The sequence below is a fragment of the Taudactylus pleione genome, unplaced genomic scaffold, assembly GCF_031769625.1.
Source record: "Taudactylus pleione unplaced genomic scaffold, aTauple2 ptg000139l, whole genome shotgun sequence".
NCBI lineage: Eukaryota > Metazoa > Chordata > Amphibia > Anura > Myobatrachidae > Taudactylus > Taudactylus pleione.
The window spans coordinates 4871114-4895515 of record NW_028284541.1 but is presented as its reverse complement, the minus strand read 5'-3'; the positions used below and the strand labels follow the sequence as shown (position 1 = coordinate 4895515).

The 24402-nt window shown below is 42.8% G+C and overlaps 1 protein-coding gene across 1 annotated transcript in view; it reads left to right on the top strand.

The window, feature by feature from the left end:
* CUNH14orf39 (chromosome unknown C14orf39 homolog) overlaps positions 1 to 24402 on the top strand; it is a 213958-nt gene that overhangs the window by 4147 nt on the left and 185409 nt on the right. The window contains exons 3-5 of the mRNA XM_088473763.1: positions 2514 to 2565; positions 2673 to 2729; positions 23379 to 23505. Coding sequence (XP_088329889.1) covers positions 2517 to 2565; positions 2673 to 2729; positions 23379 to 23505 — 233 coding nt within the window. The 5' untranslated portion in view covers positions 2514 to 2516. The remainder of the gene's footprint in view (positions 1 to 2513; positions 2566 to 2672; positions 2730 to 23378; positions 23506 to 24402) is intronic.

Here is a 24402-nt window from a genome sequence, read left to right as displayed (position 1 = left end):
AGCGGCCACAGCTTTTTTCCTCGATAAGTTCTGTTTACAGTCTGTCGCACACTGAAACATTGCACAGAGAGGCACGAGTGTCACATAGCAAATTAATTAGTACAGTTTCCTGGCGGGTTCTAGTTGCATCGCATAGAGACTTGGACACATTTTTTGGCAAAAAAAGATGCCTGGCACTATCAGAGTTGCACAGGACCTGACTGCTCACTCACGCCAGGCATATTGTGTTGCATGGCATATTGAGGGTGGATGAGCAAGGACACATCTGTACTAGAGATTGCGTAGGCAAAAATTAACAGAGGAATTTGGACTTTAGTGTTCCTCTCCCCACCACACCACACAGCATTATGAACTGATTGTTGTCATCCCAACTCTGTTCATTCTAGAATTTATGTAATATCTAAATGGGAAAATAGGAGGCATTATGCAGAATGGTGAAGCAAAAGCGGTGTTGGAAAACATTATCGGCAGATGTTTGCACCTCTGCAAAATGACCTCTTCCACTACTTATCTGTAGTTTATATTAATTTCAAACAGATCCACATTCCGGGATACCTACTGAGTTGTATACAAGAGAACTGGAAATATATACAAAAATCCCAACTGTCTTGATCGTAGGGGACAGACCCAATTTGAGCTGTCCCATGTTAAAGGATTTTTGTCCTAATTTGTTCCTCCGTGTACCTATAACCCATCTAGGTTTTTAAGTTATTTGAGTATCCAGACTATGGACAACAATCTTGGAAGTAGTACCTTACCAATGAACAGGATGTTTCTAGGCTTCTTATTACATTTTTGTCTGGCCTGGTCAAAACATATAAGGATAGCTCAAGATATAACTCCGCTTTTTTAAACAATTTGGGGCATGTTTAGTTACACAAATCTTTAAATAATCCTTGACCTTCCCAAAAAAGATGACATAATCTTGACACAAGATGTTTTATCTTGTGTTAAGAAATGTTGTTATTCACATTAGCTTGAAATAGTTGGTACAAAAGATTCTATTCTATAAAACACGAAGTGCTGTGAGGTGTATAGGTTTGGATGTCCTTCTCAAGAATAGATTTTAGACCCATTATTTTGGTTCAATGGGTAAACTGACAAAAAGGGAAGGATATATTAGTTCTGTGAGAACTTCAACCCAAAGACTTTACAAGAGTGCACTCTCATAGCTAAATGTCAATCAAAATATCTTAAAACATAATCTTTATTACTTTTTGCAATAGCCTATGTGCAAATTGGTTATCCCCACTTATCTATATCTTTCTCTAAATCCTAATTATCATCACATGACGATGTTTGAACATCGATTACCTGTACCTTTGTGAGGATTCTAGAATATAATTGATATGTATACCCATTGTATAATCATCCTCTTTTAAGGTGATCTCATACCGTATTCACAGTGATTTAGGTACTTGTACCAGCATCCTTTCTTTACATTCCCAGTGGTTTTTCATACCAACCTATTGATTTTCTCATTGGTTGTCCGATGCAATTTAGCAAGACAACCGATAGTAGAAGTTAGGGTTGATGACGTTGACCACTGTTGACTGCTACTTCCAGGGGTTACAGCACTAGCAGATCTCTCACTCCCTCTCCTCCACTCCTTTGTTTGATAGGGAGCAGCAGAGCCTAGCTGCAGTATCTTACATCCCCTTACTCCTCTCTTCATTATTCACTGTCTTAACCTTTATCTTGCTGGGTGTTGATACTCTAGGTTGTCACTCCACGTATCTATTGAATATTCTCAGCAACATTCTGACCTGGTGTTTTTATGATTATCATACATGTTTAATGTTGTATTGTTTATTGTTATATTTTCATATCTCGCCTTTCCCTCATCTGGGTAACCACTACCGAGATAATGATCTGTGCAAGTCCATTTTAATCTTTTTTCCTTGCAAAAATTAATAAAGGTTATGTTTTAAGATATTTTGATTGACATTTAGCTATGAGAGTGCACTCCTATAGAGTCTTTGGGTTGAAGTTCTCACAGAACTGATATACCCTTCCTTTTTTGTCTACTTGCATTTACTCTGAGTAGCACCACCACCACCAGCCACAGTGGTATTTCATTACCACATAATACAGCTTAGGTGGATATAGCTTATTATATATACCTCTTATACATTCCAACAGACATATGTGGATCTGTGCGGTGATTCTCAAATCCCTCTTCCCCCATCCCACATCAATGGGTAAACTGTAAGATTTTCCTTTAAGCACATTGCTAAGGGACTTGTCCACAACATGGACAATTCTTGGATGAATCAAGAATTTCTGTTATTTAATGCATGAGTTACCATGAACAAGGTAAATGTTGATACTAACTGTTATGGCAGGCATTAATCTCTAGAGGTTCTTTGTTGCAGTTTCAAGATGGACACACTTTTAAATGTGCATGTGCAGTTGCTGCTATTTCATTCTCCAGTTACACAATTGCAAATTTTCATGTAAATTTCTGACCGCTTTTATAATTTTAAGGTTTAATTTTCTTTAAATTGCAGTAGAAAATGAATGAAGCAGATTTTAACAATTTCAACAAGCTTCTCTTTGAACTAGGTATGCAGGTTATCTCAAACCTTTACCCTTTGCTTAACTTTTGAGTATTTGAGGTGTGTGTGTGTGTGTGTGTGTATATTATTATGTATGTAAATACTTTTTTTTAGCATTTCAGAATGAACAAGTATCACAAAATAAGAAAAATAATGAGGAACTTATACAACGTAAGTTGCAACAATTTCTAAGAATTATTATTAATAGCTACTTATATAGCGCAGTATATATGTTGTTGCTGGTCACGATCGTTAAGCACCCATAGTCGACCACTGCGTTGTCCACGGTGGGTGGTAATGCCTTCCATGAGGTATTCCGGGTACACATGTGACACTGTAGATCGAGAAATGTTAAATGTCTGCACAACTTCGGAAATGGAATGCCCCTTGCGTCGGGCACCCACTATCATGCCCGTTCAAACTCCCGATAATTCACGTCGCCTCGCCATGAGCAGCCTAGCCGGTGTTCAAACTGCAACACGAGATGTCAGATTACATCTGATGCAGGTCTTGGGTATTAACCTTTACATACTGTTATCCCACAACTTTTGGCACATCAGTGTGTATGTATGTGTGTGTGAGTGTGTGTGTGTATATATATATATATATAATAGGCAGTATCACCAGAGATGGCACTGGTGAGCAGGAGATATCCGCCCACACAGAGAAGAGAAGGATTCTGGGAAGATGTGTAAGTGCTGCCTTGTGGAGAGAGCTCAGGAGTGGGCTGATGAGGAGGCAGACCAGTCAGGCTGCTGTTGGAGACAGTCTATGTGGGACTGTGGCAGCCAGAGAGCCCAGTGAAGCTTATCAAGCATGTATCTAAAGGAGGCAGGGGGGACCCCAAACGCTCAGACTGTGTGACAATAAAGCAGTGAAGCTGCAGGCTGAAGCCAGGGCCTACAGTCAGGTGCATAAATATTGGGACATTGACATAATTTTCATATTTTGGCCTCTATTCAACACCACAATGGCTTTGAAATGAAACAAATAAGATGTGCTTTAACTGGGGACTTTCAGATTTAATTTGAGGGTAATTACATCCAAATCAGGTGAACGGTGTAGGAATTACAACGGTTTCTATATGTGCCTCCCACGTTTTAAGGGGCCCTAAATAGTGGCTAGGTTGTTTATTATTTTCTATTTCTGCTCCCTGGTCTGCATGCTGGAAGTAAAAGCACCATTTTCATTTATTTTACTGGAATGCCATGTGTGGACTCTAGTTCTGCATCTAATGACTGCACCACTGACACCGAGCTAATTACCCTCAAGTTATCACTATATATATATATATATATATATATATATATATATATATATATAATGGGGTATGGTTCGGCACTCAATATTCTTCAAAAAGAGATATGTAACCTGGGTGCTCGCACAAAAAAGGTATAAGTGTCCAGGGTGTGCTGTCATGTAACAAGACAGACCACAGCGCGTCACTCCAGGATTTAGAAAATGAAACTGTTTAATCAACGTTTCAAGGCTCTACCGGCCCCGTCGTCAGGAATACAAACACAGCAACAAAACAACCCTGTGTTTGTATTCCTGACGACGGGGCCGGTAGAGCCTTGAAACGTTGATTAAACAGTTTCATTTTCTAAATCCTGGAGTGACACGCTGTGGTCTGTCTTGTTACATGACAGCACACCCTGGACACTTATATATATATATATATATATATATATTACTGTCCCTGTAGGGCGGCACTCCAATAAGCAAGTATTCAATATTACCCGGTGCCCACCGTTAGGACTGCCACTTGGAAGCCCACAATATACGTCTGGAGCGGCGGCACTCAGGCGAGAAATCCGCAAAACACGCAGGTAATGCACCAACTTTTCGGAGTCCTTAATTGCTCCTTTTTCAAGGTGAATCACATACAAATACAACAGTACTTTATACACATACCACACCACGTGTAGTCCAATCGTTTCGGCGTCCGAGGAGGGAGGCGCACACCAGTGACCTAATCAATCAGCCGCCGCTACCACAACAACACAGGCAACGGAGGGAGGAGACGGGCTCCGGCGTCGACTCAGCCCACCAGAGCCATGGCAACCGTGGACAATCCTATATATCAAAAAGTGGTGACTACATAGCTGTTAATATAATACCATAAACATTACACATACAGGTTAATAACAATAGTATCTTACATAATGTAGAAAATTATGTTGCACATAAATATTCAAAGTACATTACAATCCGCAATAGCGGTCAACAAAGATATATAAGACTCCATAGATACTGAGATCAATAAAATACAAAATATAACCAATAGTGGACATAGCATATGAGGAATATGGTAACTCTCTCCCACATATCAAAGTGAAGTATACTGCTGCATCAAGTATACTATTGCACCATACATATCCCAATCCTATCTCTTGAATCTTCTATGGATACCTAATTAAAACCTATATGCAATCCTGTCTATACCTTCTAAAATCCTGCCTATACCTTCTAAAATTGTTGCTATTTAGCGTAATGAGTCGCACAGTTAATAAATGCTTTCAGACTTTGAATGTGGTTCCAAAGCACAAACAGTTATTATTCAATATAAAAACAGATGGTTACACGCTGTGATCTAAAGACAGTTAGTGCAAATAAAGCATACAGACCCAAGGTACAGTTGTTATATACATACGCGCTCTGGGCCAAGATACCGGCATCAGCATTAGAAACCTCCGTCAACAGCACAGCAAGAAGACTCAAGACTGGGGTCAGAGAGCGCACATATATACTCTTACAGGGATAGGCAATACAATAGACAAGTTTGACATGATTCCATTGGTTCTTCTTAAAGGTACTTCTGTTACAGGATAGTTCATAGGTCAATTCGAATGGACACAAACAGCCTCTAACAACTCTTTGTGTCCTTTTTCCCGCTGCATGCTAATCTAAGCTGCTAACATTACAGAGTACATTTTAATGTTTTAACTCTCTATAGTCCATAGTTTGCAGACGCATGTTGCGATCTTCTCACCGATGATACCGGAAATCTGTGGAGAAACAGTGGATCAGTACAACACCAAACACGGTCTGCTTACCATGTACTAAACCTTAGATATCAAATAACCTTTATTACACAACATTAATAATTACTCCATAAACCTTGGATATTACACTTTAATGCTGGGGAACCTTTTATGTAAGTGTGCAGTGTGTAAGTATTGGGGAATTGGAAAAAGATGCTAGTTAGCGTTGTGCGACTGTGTTTTGTAGAGTACACCATGGTACGTGTTTTGCAGGGATAATCATTTTATATGTTTTAATGACTGTCTGTATTTGTATGGTGAGGACCATTAACTTCTTTCTATTGCGTGGGAATCGTACGACGCTAAATAATAGCAGCGCCGTATGTACTTATAATGGCGAGTTTCACTAAAATGGCGCTGGGCGGCCAGTCGCAAAATGGCGTCTCATTGCCATTCGCAAAATAACGTCGCCCCGATCTAATTTTACACCGATCCTGTCTCAGCCAATTATCCGGCTTCGACAGTCCACCCTTTTATAGCAAACAACATGCTATCATAGTCTGATCTGAAAATTAATTTAGGCTTACATTATGACATATTATTTAATGTTATATTATGGGATGGCACAAGGTGGTTCTTAATCCATCAATGTGTCTCTAGGAGGGGACATAAAACTACTCCTATACGCACACCGCAGATCTTGGGAGATCATGGGAAAGATGGGGGGATGCACCAATCCTATAAAGGAATTCTTGAGGGGGAATAGGGACTTACATTACTTAAAAATAAAATTTTAATAACACATTTCATGCATGTCTAAATCTTATACATTATACGATGGTAGCTTCTAGTTCAGGGTTGTAATGCAGTCCTACATTTACCTCAGTATTCATATTGTTACTACTGACCACCATCATAATTTCATTCATTTGATTCACCTTTTCTTTACATTTTCCACATTTGAACACAGTAGGAACACACCTGACACATATGCCAATTACTATGATGACAACCAGTATGAGGATCAGGAGTTTACCTATGCTCGCAATCATTTCCTGGACCCACTTTCCTAGACCTGAGAACCATTTCACTTTGTTCAACCATGAAACCCATTCTTCTACCTTCTCCTCTACTTCAGCCACTGAAGCATGATGGTTCTTTCAAAATTCCCATTTCAGCTGCAGAATTTCATCCATCTTCTAGTCTATCACCTCCTTGGGATTGCTGGTATTGTTTGTAATGTAAGTGCAACATTTTACACCAAATTGGGTGGCCAAAGTTATGCAATACCCTCCAGTGACAGCTGTTAAATAATTTAACACTAGTCTTTGTTGCACGAGTTCTTTCTTCTACTCTTGCAATTCCCTACCTGTATACCTGAATGTGTCATCATACATCTCGGTGATATTATCTATTAATTTAGCAAGATCTTGGATATATCTGTAATTTAGTGTACCTTGAGCGATCCTGGTGGGATCCAGTGCTACCAAAACTTGAAAGCCAGTTGTCTCACTACTTAACTGAGTGGCTTTATGCACGTCACCAGGTATCATATTTGTTTTGTCTCTGTGTTCATACTGTGTGTGAAGATATGGTGATGGTGTGTTTTTATGAATACCAAGCATTTCACCATGTGTGAGGGTCATAACCTCTGGAACTACTCTTTCCAGGTAACACAAACCTTCGGAACTCGGAGTGAGCCACTTATACGCTTTCCTTCCACATATAAAATATACATCATCGGGGAGAACATAAGAATAGTATGCATCATGATCATCAAACACATTTCCCTCACAAATGATCCTATCTCAGGTTCTCCCATCTGGCAAATACATGTTTCTGGTTGTATAACCTTAGCACAGTACCCTTCTGATATTCTATCAATCATTTCTTTGGTGTTACTCAGTGTATATTTATACCGGACGTGTCTTCCACCTGACCTAATTTTGCGGAACAGTTCATAATTCATAGGCTCACTGTCAGCTCTTTGTGAGGTCATCGTCTGGTTATTCCCAGTCACTTCCCAACTTCCTGGTTCATTGGAGTTGGTGATGTTTAAACAAGTGTTTTATCTACCTGGTACTGGTGGAGTTTAAAATGGGGTGGTTTGGTATTAAGAAATTTTCCATCCAGTGTCTTCCATTTTTGGAATTTGTAAAATTTCAGAGATATTTAATGGGAATGGCACTAATCCTACATTATGTTGTCCTTGGGGCACATGAGAGCCCTTCTGACAGTCGGTTTGGTTAAAAATTTTGCCACCATGGTGTGATAATCCTCTAAAGGATACCCACCCCAATACTGGTTATACTTAGGTTGACACTGTTGAATGCATCTCTCGTTGACTATGAACCCACAGAACTCACACATACAATAATCCTCAGACGATAGACCTTCACACTGTCTCCGAGTATCCAAAATAGCAGATCTCTTAACAATTACAGTACTAAGATTGGTCAGACACTCCCTTGATTGGCATAGCACGCCTCCTCTCGACTCCACTCCATCAATACTGTCACGCCTCCTCTCGACTCCACTCCATCAATACTGTCATTAGCTCCCATCTCCTCTATCCGTCCCCCGTCACAGAAACCAGAGATCCCCAAACAAACCAGGCTGATGGAAACTCTGGAAGAGAACACAAAAATGAACACATGAGACCAGTCCATTGCCGTAGCAAGGACCTGCAAATTTCTTTAGTTCAGATATCTCACTGCAACCTTTTAACCCTCCCGGAACAAGCTCGCGATCGACAGGTCCACGTTATCTGCCTCGTCTCCACCTTGTTTCTCCACAGGTTGGTTGACCTTCTTGCAGTGAGTGGAATGGACCAAGGTATCTCTCTCGGCCACCTTCAAAGATGTGGTACTTGTCAGCAACACCTGATACGGACCTTCCCAATGATCAGTCAAACAACCTGAATTCAAGAAATTTCTGATCATAACATATTCTCCGGGTTCAACATCATGACAGTTTGTTTCAGGCATATCATGGGACAACAATTTCAGTTTCTGCTGTTGTTGTTTTAACTGTTTACTCATTGTTATAAGATATCTTACAGTTACCTCATTGTTACCTTTCAAATCTTTCTGCGGACTTATAATCAAATGAGGTTGTCTACCCAACAGTATTTCAAAGGAGGACAGATTTAGAGGGGGTCTAGGAGTGGTCCTTATGCTATGTAGGACCAACGGTAATGCTTCTAGCCATCCTAGTCCAGTTTCTGCCATGATCTTACTTAATTTATTTTTAATAGTACCGTTCATCCTCTCCACCTTGGCACTGGCTTGCGGTCGGTAGGGGGTATGAAGTCGACTATTAATACCCATCAGTTTACACATATTTTGAAAAACATCACCTGTGAAATGAGTACCCTTATCACTCTCAATAATTTTAGAGATACCGTATCTGCACACAAACTCCTGAACAATTTTCTTGGCAGTGAACGCAGCAGTATTAGTGGCAGCTGGGTATGCCTCAACCAAATTGGAAAATACATCAGTGCACACTAATACATACTTGAGATTCCTGCAGGGTGGTAATTGGGTGAAATCAATTTGTATTACCTGGAAAGGTCCGTCAGTCGAAGGAATGTGGGATGGTTCGGTAGGGATCGTTTTCCCAATGTTTTTCCTCAAGCCGGGTCAGACAGGACATTGCTTTCTTTTCCGCTTGAGAAGAAAAATCCGGTGCGCACCAGTATGCTCTCACCAATTTACACATACCTTGCTTTCCCAGATGAGTCAGACCATGCGCTGCCTCAGCCAGGCTTGGGTAGTATACCTTGGGGACCACTGGCTTACCTTGTCCGTCTCTCCAGAGTCCAGAGGACTCTTGCCCACATCCCTTGGACCTCCAGACTGACTTTTCCTGGATAGAACACAAATTTTGCATCTCAATTTCAGCATATCAATTGTTTGAAAAGTCATGATTTGTTCAGTTGGTACATTCATTTTTAACCCTGCTGCCCAATTTGCAGCTTCGTCTGCCCTGTTGTTGCCCAGTGACACCGAATCATCTTCACATGTATGGGCTTTACACTTAATTACTGCCACTGCCTTTGGCAATTGGATTGCTGTTAGTAGTCCTTTTATATGTTTGGAATGTGCAATTGGTGTGCCTGCTGCTGTCATAAATTTTCTCAGATGCCATAAGGCACCAAAATCGTGTACTACTCCAAAGGCGTACCTAGAGTCAGTGTAGATATTAGCAGATTTACCTTCCGCTAATTCACACGCTCTCTTTAGTGCCACCAGTTCCGCCACTTGGGCCGAGTGTGGTGGCCCTAACGGTTCAGCTTCTAGAACGTCCTCGTCATTTACCACAGCATAACCTGTACATAACTCTCCAGTGTCAGTTTGTCTATGACAACTCCCATCCGTGTAAAATGTCACATCTACATTTTCTAAAGGTGTATCCCGTATGTCAGGTCTTGCAGTAAAGGTTTGATTCTGATATTCCATACAATCATGTGCATCAATATACCTGCAGAACTCACCTGTTGCCAGCGGCTCACCTCTCTCCACCCTTTGTGCATCATGTTGCACATATGGTAAATACGTAGCTGGATTTAACATACTGCACCTTTTGATGGTGATGTTTGCATGTGCTATTAAGGCTAGTTCCCATTTTGTGAATCTAGCTGAGGAGACATGTCTGGTTTGGGCACAGTTTAGCAAAGCAGATACAGCATGGGGAGTATAGACAATCATATCATGGCCTAGTACCACATCCTCACTCTTACTGACCAATGGAGCAGTTGCTGCTACACTTCTTAAACACGTTGGGAGTGATCTTGCCACAGTGTCCAATTGTGCACTGTGGTATGCTACGGGCCTACTGGCATCACCATGTTTTTGTGTGAGGACACCTGCTGCACAGCCATCGGCTTCCGTACAATACAAATCAAAAGTTTTTTCATAATCAGGTATTCCCAATGCAGGTGCTCTTGTCAGACTATCCTTAAGATTAAGGAAAGCCTGCTCTGATTCCTCTGTGTGTATGACACGATCGGGCTTTGAGGAAGAGACTAAGGACCTCATTCAGAGTCGGTCGTTGCGGCCGCATGGTCGTACGCCACCGATGTTCGCTAAACTGAGCATGCGTAAAGTTTGCAATGCGCGTGCGCAAACTAGCCGCTACGATCAGAAATTTCTCTCTCCTTGTACACAGCCAGGTCGGTAGTTTGAGTGACAGATTGAGGCGTTTGTGGGTGGTAACAGGGGAAGGTGCTTGAAAACGGGAGAGTGGAGATCCGAACGCAGGCGTGCCAAATTATGCGAATGGCGTTTTATGGGAGTGCATAATTAACAAAGTAGTGTCATGGCACACGTGACATGGGTGGTTTTTACGCTGACATGATCGTAGAGCTTAAGAGAGGGTATGGTCAACCTCACGCTGTACGACCAGTTCCGATGGTTCCCGATGGTCTCGATTAATCCTTATATGGCCGGAGATGACATGTAATGCGTACGAGAAGGGGGCGTATTTTTTATCTTCCGGCCGCTACCTCCCCTTGGTCGGGCAACTAACAATCCGAACTTAGGGACGCAACATGCGAGTGCATCATTTGCATATCCGGCCACTTTTCCCGTATGACAGTGCGGCCGCAACCACCGACTCTGAATGAGGTCCAAAGTCCTGTAATGGCAAGGCCAAAATAGAAAAACCTTGGATCCACATTCTGCAGTATCCACACATTCCCAAGAAGGTATGAAGTTGCTGTTGGTTCTGTGGCAGTGTCATGTTCTGTATGGCCTGGATTCTGTCGTTTGTGAGATGTCATAACCCCTGAGTTAGGCAGTGTCCCAAATATTTAACCCTGGACCGGCATGGCTGTAGTTTGTCCTTAGCAACCTTGTGTCTGTTTGCAGGAGATGTAGCAACAAAAGTTTAGTATCATTTAAACATGACAAACGAATCAGAACATAACAATAAATCATCCACATATTGTATTAGAACAGATCCATTGGCAGGTTGAAAAGATTGTAAACAGTCGTGTAAGGCCTGGGAGAAGATACTGGGGCTGTCTATAAAACCCTGGGGCAATCGTGTCCATGTGTATTGTACACCCCTGTATGTAAAGGCGAAATGCTACTGACAGTCAGGATGACGAGGTACAGAGAAGAAAGCAGAACAGAGGTCAATGACAGTGAAATGGGTTGCATTGGGTGGGATCTGCATAAGAATGACAGCTGGATTTGGCACTACGGGAAATTGGCTCTCTACCACCTTATTAACACCTCTAAGTTCTTGTACCAGCCTATAACCCTTCCCACCACTCTTTACAGGAAAGATGGGACTGTTGGCTATACTTGCTGTACGAACTAAAATTCCCTGCTGTAACAATCGCTCAATTATGGGATAAACCCCTAATTCTACCTCCTGTTTTAATGGGTACTGGGGAATTTTAGGAGCTTGCCTACCACTTTTTAGATTTACCACTACGGGACTTACGTTTGCCATTAATCCAGTGTCCTGTCCATCCTTGGCCCAAAGTGAATCTGTAATTTGGGATAGCATTTGATCTACCTGAGATGAATTTTCACTTAAACCAGTAGAGTGATACATTATCCTTTGGGGAGTATCCAACATATCCCTCACGTCGTGCGCAACTCTCTCTGGGATATATAGAAATACACCATCGGGGTACAATATATGACACATCCCATCTTACATAACAAATCCCTTCCCAGTAGGTTAGTAGGAGCCGCTGCTGCCAGGAGGAAAGAATGCCTGGTATGCAATGGCCTGATAGTGACCTCTGTGGATTTTGTTAAAGGATAATGTTGCACTTTACCCGTTACACCCATTGCTGCTACCGTCTCGCTGGTTACCTGTAAGTTAGCGGGAGAGTTTATCACTGACCTGGTCACCCCTGTGTCTACAAGAAAAGGATATTTTGTAGGAGCTACATCAACCATCATCACCGGTTCTTCCCTAGTACTTCCCGTTAACCTGACTATCTGTAGACTACAGGTATGACCTGACCCCTAGCGTTGACTCTCCAATACAGCATTTACGGCCACAATTTCAGCTGGTGACTGTTGTAGGTTTCCTGTACTCTGTGTATATCCCTTATGGGGATTTCCAGGTACTCCCTGGTTAGGGGGTCCTATCTTCTTCACCCTACAGTTCCTACTTACATGTCCCACTTGGTTGCAGTTGAAGCACCTTCGTGAGTGGGGTGGGTGAAAGGATTGCTATGTGGGTTGAGTAGAAGGAAAAGCTGGTGGGTGTGGGTCATGATATTGAGGGAGATATGGTGGTTGTGGATAGTATGGGTTTTGTGGCTGTGTGTGATAAGTGGGGTAGGGTTGTGTTTGAGGTGGTGCAGGATTGGTGAGGACGTGTAGCTGTGCAGGTGCATGTGTGTCTACTGGCTGTGATGTTTTAGTCATTCCTTCTAGATCTTGAATACTAACAGCCATTAGCTTCTCACTCTGGGTCTCTCTCTTTTTAAGGATGTTCTTATCGTGTTCAATAGCGGATTCTATGAGGGTGTCTACAGTGACTCCCCTCCAGCCAGGTAGTGAGGTCTGAACTCGGGTCTTTAGGTTCTCTTTTAGACCATCCATAAGTACAGTGACGATCATTCCCCTGTGATGAGTGCTATCTTTAATATCCTCTAATCCAGTGTACTAGGTGATAGCCTGCAGAGCTCGGTTACAATAATCCTCTGCAGATTCACTCTTTTTGTTTTATGGTGAAAATTTTGCTCCAGTTAACTACTACTGGAAAATATACACCCAATTGAGTTATAAAGCGGGAAATGTTACCTTGGTTAATTTCGTCTGTTAAGGGAACATCTCCATCCAATACACAATCTGTGATAAACTTTGTCACGTCGGTATTGCGTCGGTATTTCCTGAGGAAACTGCCAGACTACCACAGGCAGAGAAACGCGTTAGGATATCCTATATTCTCACCACCCACGGTCTACTACACAACAGGACTGCTGAGACCCCCACGAGCTGTCTCTGTCCAGCCCGACCGGCTTTTCAATTAGCCGCTACTTCCCTCGAATCAAGGGACTGCTCAGGCTTTCACGAGCCATCTCTTTCCAGCCTGACTGGCTATTCCGTCAGCCGCTGCGTCCCCTATACCAAGGGTGAGCTGCTTTGCATCGGCTTCACCCGTCCTGCTTGCGGTGTGACCAGGAAGAGCGAGGACTGCATTTCACGCTTCACTACCTACGGACCAGCTCAGGCTGAGCATTACCCTTTCACCGCTGCCTTCCTTCCTAAGGCCACCATAGAGCGGCATTCCGGACACTGCCTTCCACAAGAGGACGGGACTAGGAGGAATACTGACTGATTGATACTGAGACCGGTCCGGTCATTTTCATCCATCAGCTAAGTACTGGATCTAATATCCATTTATACTATAGTCATCATATCCATCTGGGTTAACCCTTGTCAACTTTTTTACACACTTTAACACTTTTTTTCACTACAGTGCAAGAACATTAGTCAGGATAGCACTGGTTCATAGAATTTTCACTAACTAACCACCATTTTCTGGAAGTGGAATCATTCTTTTTATGATTGGACACTCATGATCCTGTACAGGTCACTTACAACAGCACTTAATACCTTCTAACCATGGACATTACTCATATGGTAACATTGCTGCTGTTCTCATTTACTCAATTATATGAGACTTAGCTTCCATCTGTACATATGTGCAGCATGGGAAATGGCAGACATGACAATAGGCTCATCATCCACATCTTAAACATTTTCTTTATGATTACTTAAGAGAGGGTACAAGTTACTTGTTACATTTTTATGTTTTTTTCAACAACTGTACCTGCACCCCCATCGCATAGGGTGGTGGTGATGCGCGTGAACCACTGGCGATACCTTCCGCAATGCTACCTTGCTGCACGTGCGGCACGCACGCATCACAGTTTAGCGCCGTGTGTATACTCTCTGGTAACATGCTCGCAACGCTAGTTTGCGTCGTGTGCATACCTTTAAGCCACGCATCCCCCTCACGCTGCCATAATTTTAAACACTCATTATATTTTACCTTTTTCATTCGAGAGCGCACCATACAGATGCTATCTCTGACATTGTTCAATACCTCCTTATCAAAGCTGCCAATTCTGGGAAACGGTCTAACACTCTTCATCATCATTTTTAAATCATACATCACAGTACCTAATTGCATAAGCACCATACTTAGTATGCATAATATGGCTTGCCGATCCAAGCGGCGCTTCCAACAGCAGCACATCATCTAACATCTCTACCGTTTGCTTGGCCCCCATTCTGGGAGAATCCTAAGCTTTTCAATGGAGATTTAAACTGGTGAAAGACAATCAAGATACTTTCACTTACCTGTGGACATCTTAACAGGACGCGCCCACAAACCTATGGAAGAATAACCAGGCTGCTTCCACGCACCTAATCCCTTTTTCAACTGCTAGCATGTAGGCATTCCAATAATACCTATCCTTTTCAGTGATTTCGTCCACCCTCTACCCAGTTCACAATCACAATTTAGCCAGAACTATGCGGTTCAATTACAATGCTCAATTAACCCTAACTGATCACTGAATACTGTAATCACACTGGGAGCCGAACCTACTACCGAGCTACTAGGTCGACCCTTGCACCTAGTCCTTAATGGTCCTACGATACCCTTAACTAGGGAACTGTTCTCCCTTCCAACAAATACTCACTGTTGCACACCCTTTTTCTGCGCAGAAATATACATGTTTTCCCAGACTATGGCAACACTGATCAGGATGCTTACAACAATACTGCCTATCAATCGGCTTTGTTCAAAACATGTGGCAGCAATACCGGAAGTACGTATACGCTATTGTGCGACTAGTCGCATACACAATAATGCGACTACTACACAACACGTATTGACCTTTATGCTATAGTGCGACTGGTCGCATACACAATAATGCGACTTCCCCTTTTTAACACAAAAAAAACTATCGATGAAGGAAAACAAACTTTTTCCTCCCTCATCCCTGGATTCTCAATCAGCGCTCCTAAAGCCACAATAACAGGTAGCGGACTCTCAGCAACAAAGTGGTAGCAGATTTTGAAGGCACAATGCATTCTCCTGCTATGGCGCCTCCACCCTTTTGCTGAGAGATCGCTACCGAGTGTTACCAAGTGACCGGTAGCGTGATTAACACTACGAGCCCCCAACTATGGATACCTAATTAAAACCTCTATGCAATCCTATCTATACCTTCTAAAATCCTGCCTATACCTTCTAAAATTGTTGCTAGTTAACGTAATGAGTCGCGCAGTTAATAAATGCTTTCAGACTTTGAATGTGGTTCCAAAGCACAAACAGTTATTATTCAATATAAAAACAGATGGTTACACGCTGTGATCTAAAGACAATTAGCGCAAATAAATCATACAGACCCAAGGTACAGTTGTAATATACGCACGCGCTCTGGGCCCAGATACCAGCATCAGCATTAGAAACCTCCGTCAACAGACTCAAGACTGGGGTCAGAGAGCGCAGATATATACTCTTACAGGGATAGGCAATACAATAGACAAGTTTGACATGATTCCATTGGTTCTTCTTAAAGGTACTTCTGTTACAGGATAGTTCATAGGTCAATTCGAATGGACACAAACAGCCTCTAACAACTCTTTGTGTCCTTTTTCCCGCTGCATGCTAATCTAAGCTGCTAACATTACAGAGTACATTTTAATGTTTTAACTCTCTATAGTCCATAGTTTGCAGACGCATGTTGCGATCTTCTCACCGATGATACCGGAAATCTGTGGAGAAACAGTGGATCAGTACAACACCAAACACGGTCTGCTTACCATGTACTAAACCTTAGATATCAAATAACCTTTATTACACAACATTAATAATTACTCCATAAACCTTGGATATTACACTTTAATGCTGGGGAACCTTTTATGTAAGTGCAGTGTGTAAGTATTGGGAAAAGACGCTAGTTAGCGTTGTGCGACTGTGTTTTGTAGAGTACACCATGGTACGTGTTTTGCAGGGATAATCATTTTATATGTTTTAATGACTGTCTGTATTTGTATGGTGAGGACCTTTAACTTCTTTCTATTGCGTGGGAATCGCACGACGCTAAATAATAGCAGCGCCGTATGTACTTATAATGGCGAGTTTCACTAAAATGGCGCTGGGCGGCCAGTCGCAAAATGGCGTCTCATAGCCATTCGCAAAATGGCGTTGCTCCGATCTAATTTTACACCGATCCTGTCTCAGCCAATTATCCGGCTTCGACATTTCGATCTTAAGAGCCAAGGTTTTACTACTTTGGTAATTCAGACGATGCTTAAGACACGGAAGCCCTCCTCTGCCCGCATCTATTACAGGGTTTGACACTCATATTTTCAATGGTGTAAGCATAGAAAATATGATCCTGAAGTTTTTAGGGCCTCACGAGTGCTTGCTTTTCTTTCTCCAGGCTGGGTTAGACCTGGGTCTCCGCCTGGCCACCCTGAGAGTGCAGGTATCTGCACTCTCAGGGCAAGATTTACTAAGCGGCGGGTTCTAAACCCTGGCGGTTTGACAGCGGGTTCTAAACCCCGGGGGTTTGGTGGCGGTTTCTAAATGACAGCCCTGTCCTATTGTATTCTAAAATTTGTTATGGCGGCGTTTTTGCAGCGGTTTTGGTTTTAGTAAATCTGCGGATAGCAAAACCACTGCCAAATCGGCAGGGTTGCCCTCAGTTTGGTTTCAGTAAAGAATCGCCCCGTTGCCTGATGTTGGGACATTTTTTCAGGGTGTTCTTAGGGTTCAGCCTCCTTTTGTCCCTCCGGTAGCTCTGTGGGATTTGTCTTTTGGTTCTCAGGGCTTTACAGGCTCCCCTATTTAAACCCCTGAAATCAGTAGACCTTAAGTGGTTGACAGTTAAGATTGTTTTTCTTCTTGCTATCTCTTCTACCCACAGGGTCTCTGATTTGGCATACCTTTCTTGTCGCTCTCCCTTTTTGATTTTTCATCAGGTTGAGCTGTTCTTCATACAGGGCGGGTTGCCTTCCTAAGGTAGTATCCCGTTTTCATGTACATGAAGAAATTGTGGTTCCAGTCTTCAGACCTCTCGGTAGGTGAAGCTTCTTTGGATGTGGTGCGTGCCCTACGTATCTACATGGATTGCACCAACTCCATTATTAAATCGGATTCTCTTTTTGTGTTGTATGGCTGTCATAAGCGAGGCTGGCCAGCTAACAAACAGACTCTGGCTAGATGGCTTCGTATGATGATTTCTCAGGCTTACACACAAGCTGATCTCTCTGTTCCAAACACAGTGACAGCACATTCTACATGATCTGTGGGACCATCGTGGACGTTCTGTCGTGGTGCCTCTGCTGAACAATTGTGCACGGCATCCACGTGGTCTTCCGTCCACACTTTTCTCAGATTTTACGCATTTGCCTCTCAGGATGCTTCCTTTGGGCGTCGAATTCTCCTTTCTGCTAAACAGGAGCGTCCCCACCCTTAAGCGAACTGCTTCCCCAAGGTAATTCTTGTGGACCCTATGGAACTCGAAGAAGAAAATAAGAGTTATGGTATAACATACCTTTGTTATCTCTTTTTCTTTGAGGTTCACAGGGCACCCACCCTAACGTACCTGGTGTTATTGGGTAATCTTTTTTTTTTTTTTTCTATTTCAATGACTCTCTTCTTAGAGTGTTTCTGATGTACAATTGTACTTCCTTCTCCTCTTTCCTTCTGCCTTGGGCTTGGTAACAAACTAAGGGGCATGTTCAATTCGGAGCGAAAAGTCCCGTACTTTTTGAATGCCGGACTTTTCGCCGACATCGCTGGTTTTCCATGCAATAAAGTATCGTGCTTATCCCCGTAATCAATTAGAAATCGGCGAAAACAGGACCCAGTGAAACGCAAACAGGCGAAAAGTGCTGGTAGATTTGGGGAAATCAGCCTGACACCCCCCAAAAGATGCACTGACATTGGGGATCACTATAGATACCCCCGAATAGGCTTGCTGAAGGTATTTGGGGTACTTAAATGATCTCATTAGCTGCTATTTAGCGTCTTTGCATAAGTGTTGAAGAATAGCATTTAGCAGTTTTTTTGGCAGGAAATAAGTAGTCCCCCAACTTTGGACTTTATCGCCCCAAAATGAAAGTACTTTTTTGGGGTGATCTAAAGTATTTTTTAAACTTTTTTGTGACACAGTTTACCTTTGGAGGACTGCCCCAAGGGTGCAGGGGTTTTTTCCAAGGCTTGCACCCCAAAACCCCAATTCTGCACTTTTTTTTCCGACACCTATTCATAGGCAAAACTTTTTTGCAGGTTCCATTGCATTGAGTTTCTGCATCGGCGAAAAGTATCCAGAATTGAATACAGAGGAAACTTCGCATGGCGAAATTACGTCACTTGCGAAACTTTATTGCTAAAAACGGATTTTGCACCTAATTGCATATGGCCCTAAATGCCTGTAGCCAGGGGCGGGGTATGGAGGAGGACCCAGTGCATCCTGGGAGCTAAAGCTTTTAACTGTTTGGTGCTTGGATCAATCCATCCACATACCCCAAAGTAATTCCTGTGGACCCTATGGACCTCGAAGAAAAAGAGTTAACAAAGGTATGTTATACCATAACTCTTATTATTACTATCATATTTATTCTTGGACAAATGGATAGATGCAAGACAAAGTCTTGGACTACACTGCTTTCTTTGAGAGATTTGCAGTTGAGTACATTAAGTGAATTTTGGCCTTTTGCTTTGAGGCTATTTTATAGTGGTATCCTTGCAGAGGATATGCTTTTGTGTGTTATCTATAATACATTGCTACTTGTAATTTTTACAATACATTAGTATGTTCACTGACTGTGATGGGCTAATGTGGATATTGCATGCATCTATCTATTTGTCCAAGCATGTATATAATAGTAATATAATAGTTTTGTTTATTTACATTCTATGCCATTGAGAATTATGGAGGGCTAGTATAAATGATTAATGCTATTCTGTGATTCTAGAGTAGATGCCTAAATGGGGTAGATAAGATTGGGATATGTATTGGTGCAATAGTATACTTTGTGATGCAGCAGTATACTTCACTTTGATATGTGATATGTGGGACAGAGGTACCATATTCCTCATATGCTATGTCCACTATTGGTTATATTTTGTATTGTATTAATCTCAGTATCTATGGAGTCTTATATATCTTTGTTGACCTCTATTGCAGACTGTAATGTACTTTGAATATTTATGTGCAACATCATTTTCTACATTATGTAAGATACTATTGTTATTAACCTGTTTGTGTAATGCTTATGGTATTATATTAACAGCTATGCAGTGATCGCGAAAAGTGGAAAAATTTGTGGGTCCCAGGGACCCCTCGCTTTATAAATTGGAGTCCTACTCCACTGTTTCTGGGTCCCATCACATATTATGGTGGGGTGAAAGTAGGCAGCAGCTGGGACAGTGCTGGTGGGCAGGTAGCAGTTGGGGTAGAGCTGGGGGGAAAGGCAGGGAGAAGACAGGGTAGAGGGGAGTAAGGCCAGGCAGTGCTGGGGCTAGGGAGGGGGGAAGTGCAGACAGCAATTGGGACAGTGCTGGGGGGCAAGGATAGATAACAGCTGACAGTATTGAGGTGCAAGGAGGGGGCTAGGGGCAGACAGTACTGAGGGTAGAGAGGGGGCAAGTGTAGATAGCAGCTGAGGCAGTACTATGGGCAAGGAGGTGGTTAAGGAAAGGCAGTGCTGGTGGTAGGGAGGGGTCGAGGATAGCAACTTGGGCAGTACCGGGGGCAAGGAGAAGGTTAGTGGCTGGCAGTGCTGAAGGGTAAGGAGAGTGTAAGGGTAGACAGCAGCTGGGGCAAGGAGGAGATTAGGGGCAGGCATATTTACAGTGCATCACACAAAGGAGTACCCCATAAATAGCACAGCAGTGCATTTAGAGAGTAACACACAGGAGTGTCCTCAATTGTTAACACTATTATAATGGGAGGACATTGAAATGAAATAATGTAAATAGTCCCTCACCAGCAGTGTACAGCTCCCTGGAGGACACTCTACCTCCCCACTCACCTATACTGCAACTCTCCAGGGTCCCACTGGTAGATCTGCAGCGCACTGGTGGTCACTACTCCGCGCTGGTAATCCCCGCGGCACAGTTACTCTGCTCCCCGCTACAGGGGCAAACGCAGGATTTTTAAGGGGGGGGTCGATAGATAGATCTTTGTATATAAACACACAAGCATGCATACATACATATACAGCATGTGCACACATAGCTTACATACACACATAGTTTACACATACACAAGCATACATACATATATGCATACATCAGCAAACTTAAACAGTGTGAATACATAAACACACACACAGCATAATTACAATACATGCATGCATACATACACAGAGAACATACTTACACACAGTATACATACAGTACATACACAAAGATACTCATAGTATACATACACACATACTGTACATACACACAGTATACATACAGTACACAAACATACTTACAGTATACATACTGTACACTCACATAAGCATACTTACACACAGTATACATACATACACACGCAGCATACTTACACACAGTAGATACATACACACAGTATACATACACATACATACTGTACACACACATCAACATACTTACATTACACACACATAAACATACTTACAGTATACATATATATTTACACATACAGTACATACACTCACATAAGCATACTTACACACAATATACATACATACACACAGTATATATACACACAACATACATACTGTACACATATATAGTACACACACATAAACATACAGTATACATACATATATTTACACACACAGTACATACACTCACATAAGCATACTTACACACACACAGCATACATACAGTACACACACACATCAGCATACAGTACTTACAAAACTGAGGGCTGAGAGGGAGTAGGAGATCACTGCCGGAGTCCATGTGGGCGGAGACATCCTGTGCATAGAGCTCTTCCAGTCAGCTCTCTGTCGGTAATAGCTCCGTCACTCCTGCGGGTGGCCTCCGGGGGCAGAGACAGAGACAAGACTGTCTCCTCTCTACTAAACACATTTTCTTCACAGGGGGTTTCTTCCCCACTGCAGTCAGTGCTGTTGCTCTCGCGTTGTGTGGTCACTCTCCTCTCCACTGCTGACAGTGCCGGAGGGAGAAGGACCGGATTTAGCAGAGAAGGGAGAAGCCTGGTGGCAGGCGAGAAGTCCTCTGCGCAACATCCCGCCCACTACTGTAACTACCAATAGTTACAGCTAGAGAACAGAGGGAGGGGTCCAGCCCGGGAAGCATATTCCCCTCTGCCTCGCAGCCCTGCCCTTGTCAGTCACTTAATTGGCGGCAAGGGATTGGCTGTAGCGGAGCGCGTCCCCGGGGACCCACTCATTTGTAAATAATGAGTCCCCGGTCATCAAAAGTGGGTAAAATACACGCTATAGCGCGTATTTGCGAACACTGCTATGTAGTCACCACTTTTTTATATATATGATTGTCGACGGTTGCCATAGCTCGGGTGGATGGAATCGACGCCGCAGCCAGTCTCCTCCCTCTGCTGCCTGTGTTGTTGTGGTAGCGGCGGCTGGTTGACGAGGTCACTGGTGTGCGCCTCGCTCCTCGGACGCTTGGGACTACATGTGGTGGGGTATGTGTATAAGTAAGTACTGTTGTATTTGTATGTGATTGACCTTAAAACCGGAGCAATGAAGTGCTCCGAAATGTTGGTGCATTACCTGCGTGCTTGCTGATTTTTTTTTTCACCTGAGTGCCGCCATTCCAGACGTTGTGTATATATGTGTGTAAATATATATATATATATATATTAGGGATGTGCAGGCTCGGATAGGTTCGAGTTTGCACGTGGAGTTCGGATTTTTCCCTCCAAAAAAACGGAACTCAGAACGAGGCAAAACGTCATCTTACATGGACGAACATCATCATTCCTGGACAAAAGACCAGGAATGATGATGTTCGTCCATGTAAGATGACGTTTTGCCTCGTTCTGAGTTCCGTTTTTTTGGAGGGAAAAATCCGAACTCCACGTGCAAACTCGAACCTATCCGAGCCTGCACATCCCTAATATATATATATAATTATATATATTTTACACACTTACCTTTAGATGAAGCAGCAGTTCTTAACAGGATAGCGTCATATTGGCCCCACCCCTTCCCCATACATCTGCAAATTATGACATTACACCTTGAAGGCGCGGTGTTATGATCAAGGTCTGTCAGGGTGGTTTCTGGGCATTCGTAAACCTCATCTTGCGCTACTGTGTATTATAATGCAGCTTAATTTGAATTTATGCTGATATAGGACCTGATTCAGTATGGATTGCAACTGCGATTGAAATAGCGATTACACACGCAGTCTCACTGTGAAAATACGCTAATCCTCTGCAATCGCTATACTGTCGCAGCACAACATAAGGACGCCCACCTTACCTTACACACATCCGTAATACTTTGCAAGTCTGCAAAAACATCGGTAACATAGAGTACAATTGGAGCCTCACGCACACTTGCACAAGTTACAGTATGACCTTACTCAGAAATTGCTAACCTCAACGCACCCAGTGAAAGCCCAAGCTGCGCATGCATCGCAGTGGCTAATTTATGCACACCCCTGCAACGGCATTCAAACGCACTGACACGCCCGCGTTTTGCTGCCCCCCATCACCCCCCCCAAACGTTACTTCCTGTCAATCACTGTGTTAGGTCTGCGTATGCAGTCCTGATCGCAGTGAAGTGTTCGCGCATGCGCAGAACGTAACCAATCATGCCCATTGCTATCAATAACATAAATACATGTTTTTAATTCACAGGTTACTGTGCTAAACATTTGCATGAAAAACAGCAGATACTTGCTTTAGAAAAAGAAGTAAGCTTAAGTGATGAAGCTGTATTGGATTTACAAAAATACTTGGCACAAGCATCTCAGTTATCTTTATTGTAAGTATGATCAATGATATTAACTAGCAAAAGTAAAGGCCCCCACACATGATACGATTTGCAAACGATCCAATCTCGTTTTGCGATTTCCCTTGAACTCCTGAACACTCCCGGACAAATGATTTTGTGCCTACACATGGAACGATTGTACAATCGACCAAACGATATAGATCAGTCGTTAATGATATATATTGTTTGTAGCAAACAACCTCACGATGCATCTTCTGGAATTTAAATAATGGGAGGGCTTAACTAGGGGGTATATAAAGCAGGCGCCATTTTATCTCTGCACTTCTGCTCTTTGACTAGTGAGTCTTGGTTTATACCTGCTGAACGCTGTACATTGCTATTGTGCTCTGGTTTGTTTGTGGCTTGCATTTAACAAAGTGTGTTTATCCTGCATTCTATTCTGTGGTGATGGATTCCTATTGCTATAAGATTCTGCTAGCCTATGGCTATATGAAGCTGAGAGATGAGGGAGCTGAAGAAAGGAGGAAGTTGAGGTCCTGCTGGACGAAGGATTGGCTGATGAGGAGGGACACTCTTTCCCATATGCCGCTGTTGCTGGAGATTAGAGAGAACATCCCGGATGATTACTGCAACTGCCTGCGCATGGATGACGCCACGTTCCAGGAGTTGCTGCGTCTGGTGACCACTATATCCGGAGGCAGAATACCAGTATGAGGAGGGCCATCCCTGCTGAGGAGAGGCTGATTGCTACCCTGAGGTTCCTGTCTACAGGAAGGTCCCTGGAAGACTTGAAGTTTGGGACCCTCATTTCCCCACAGGCTTTGGGCGTCATTATTCGTCACCTGCAAAGCCATTGTGAATGTCCTGAAGTACAAGTACCTTAAGGTGAGTAAAAACACTACACATAGTAGATGTATAAAGGGAAAT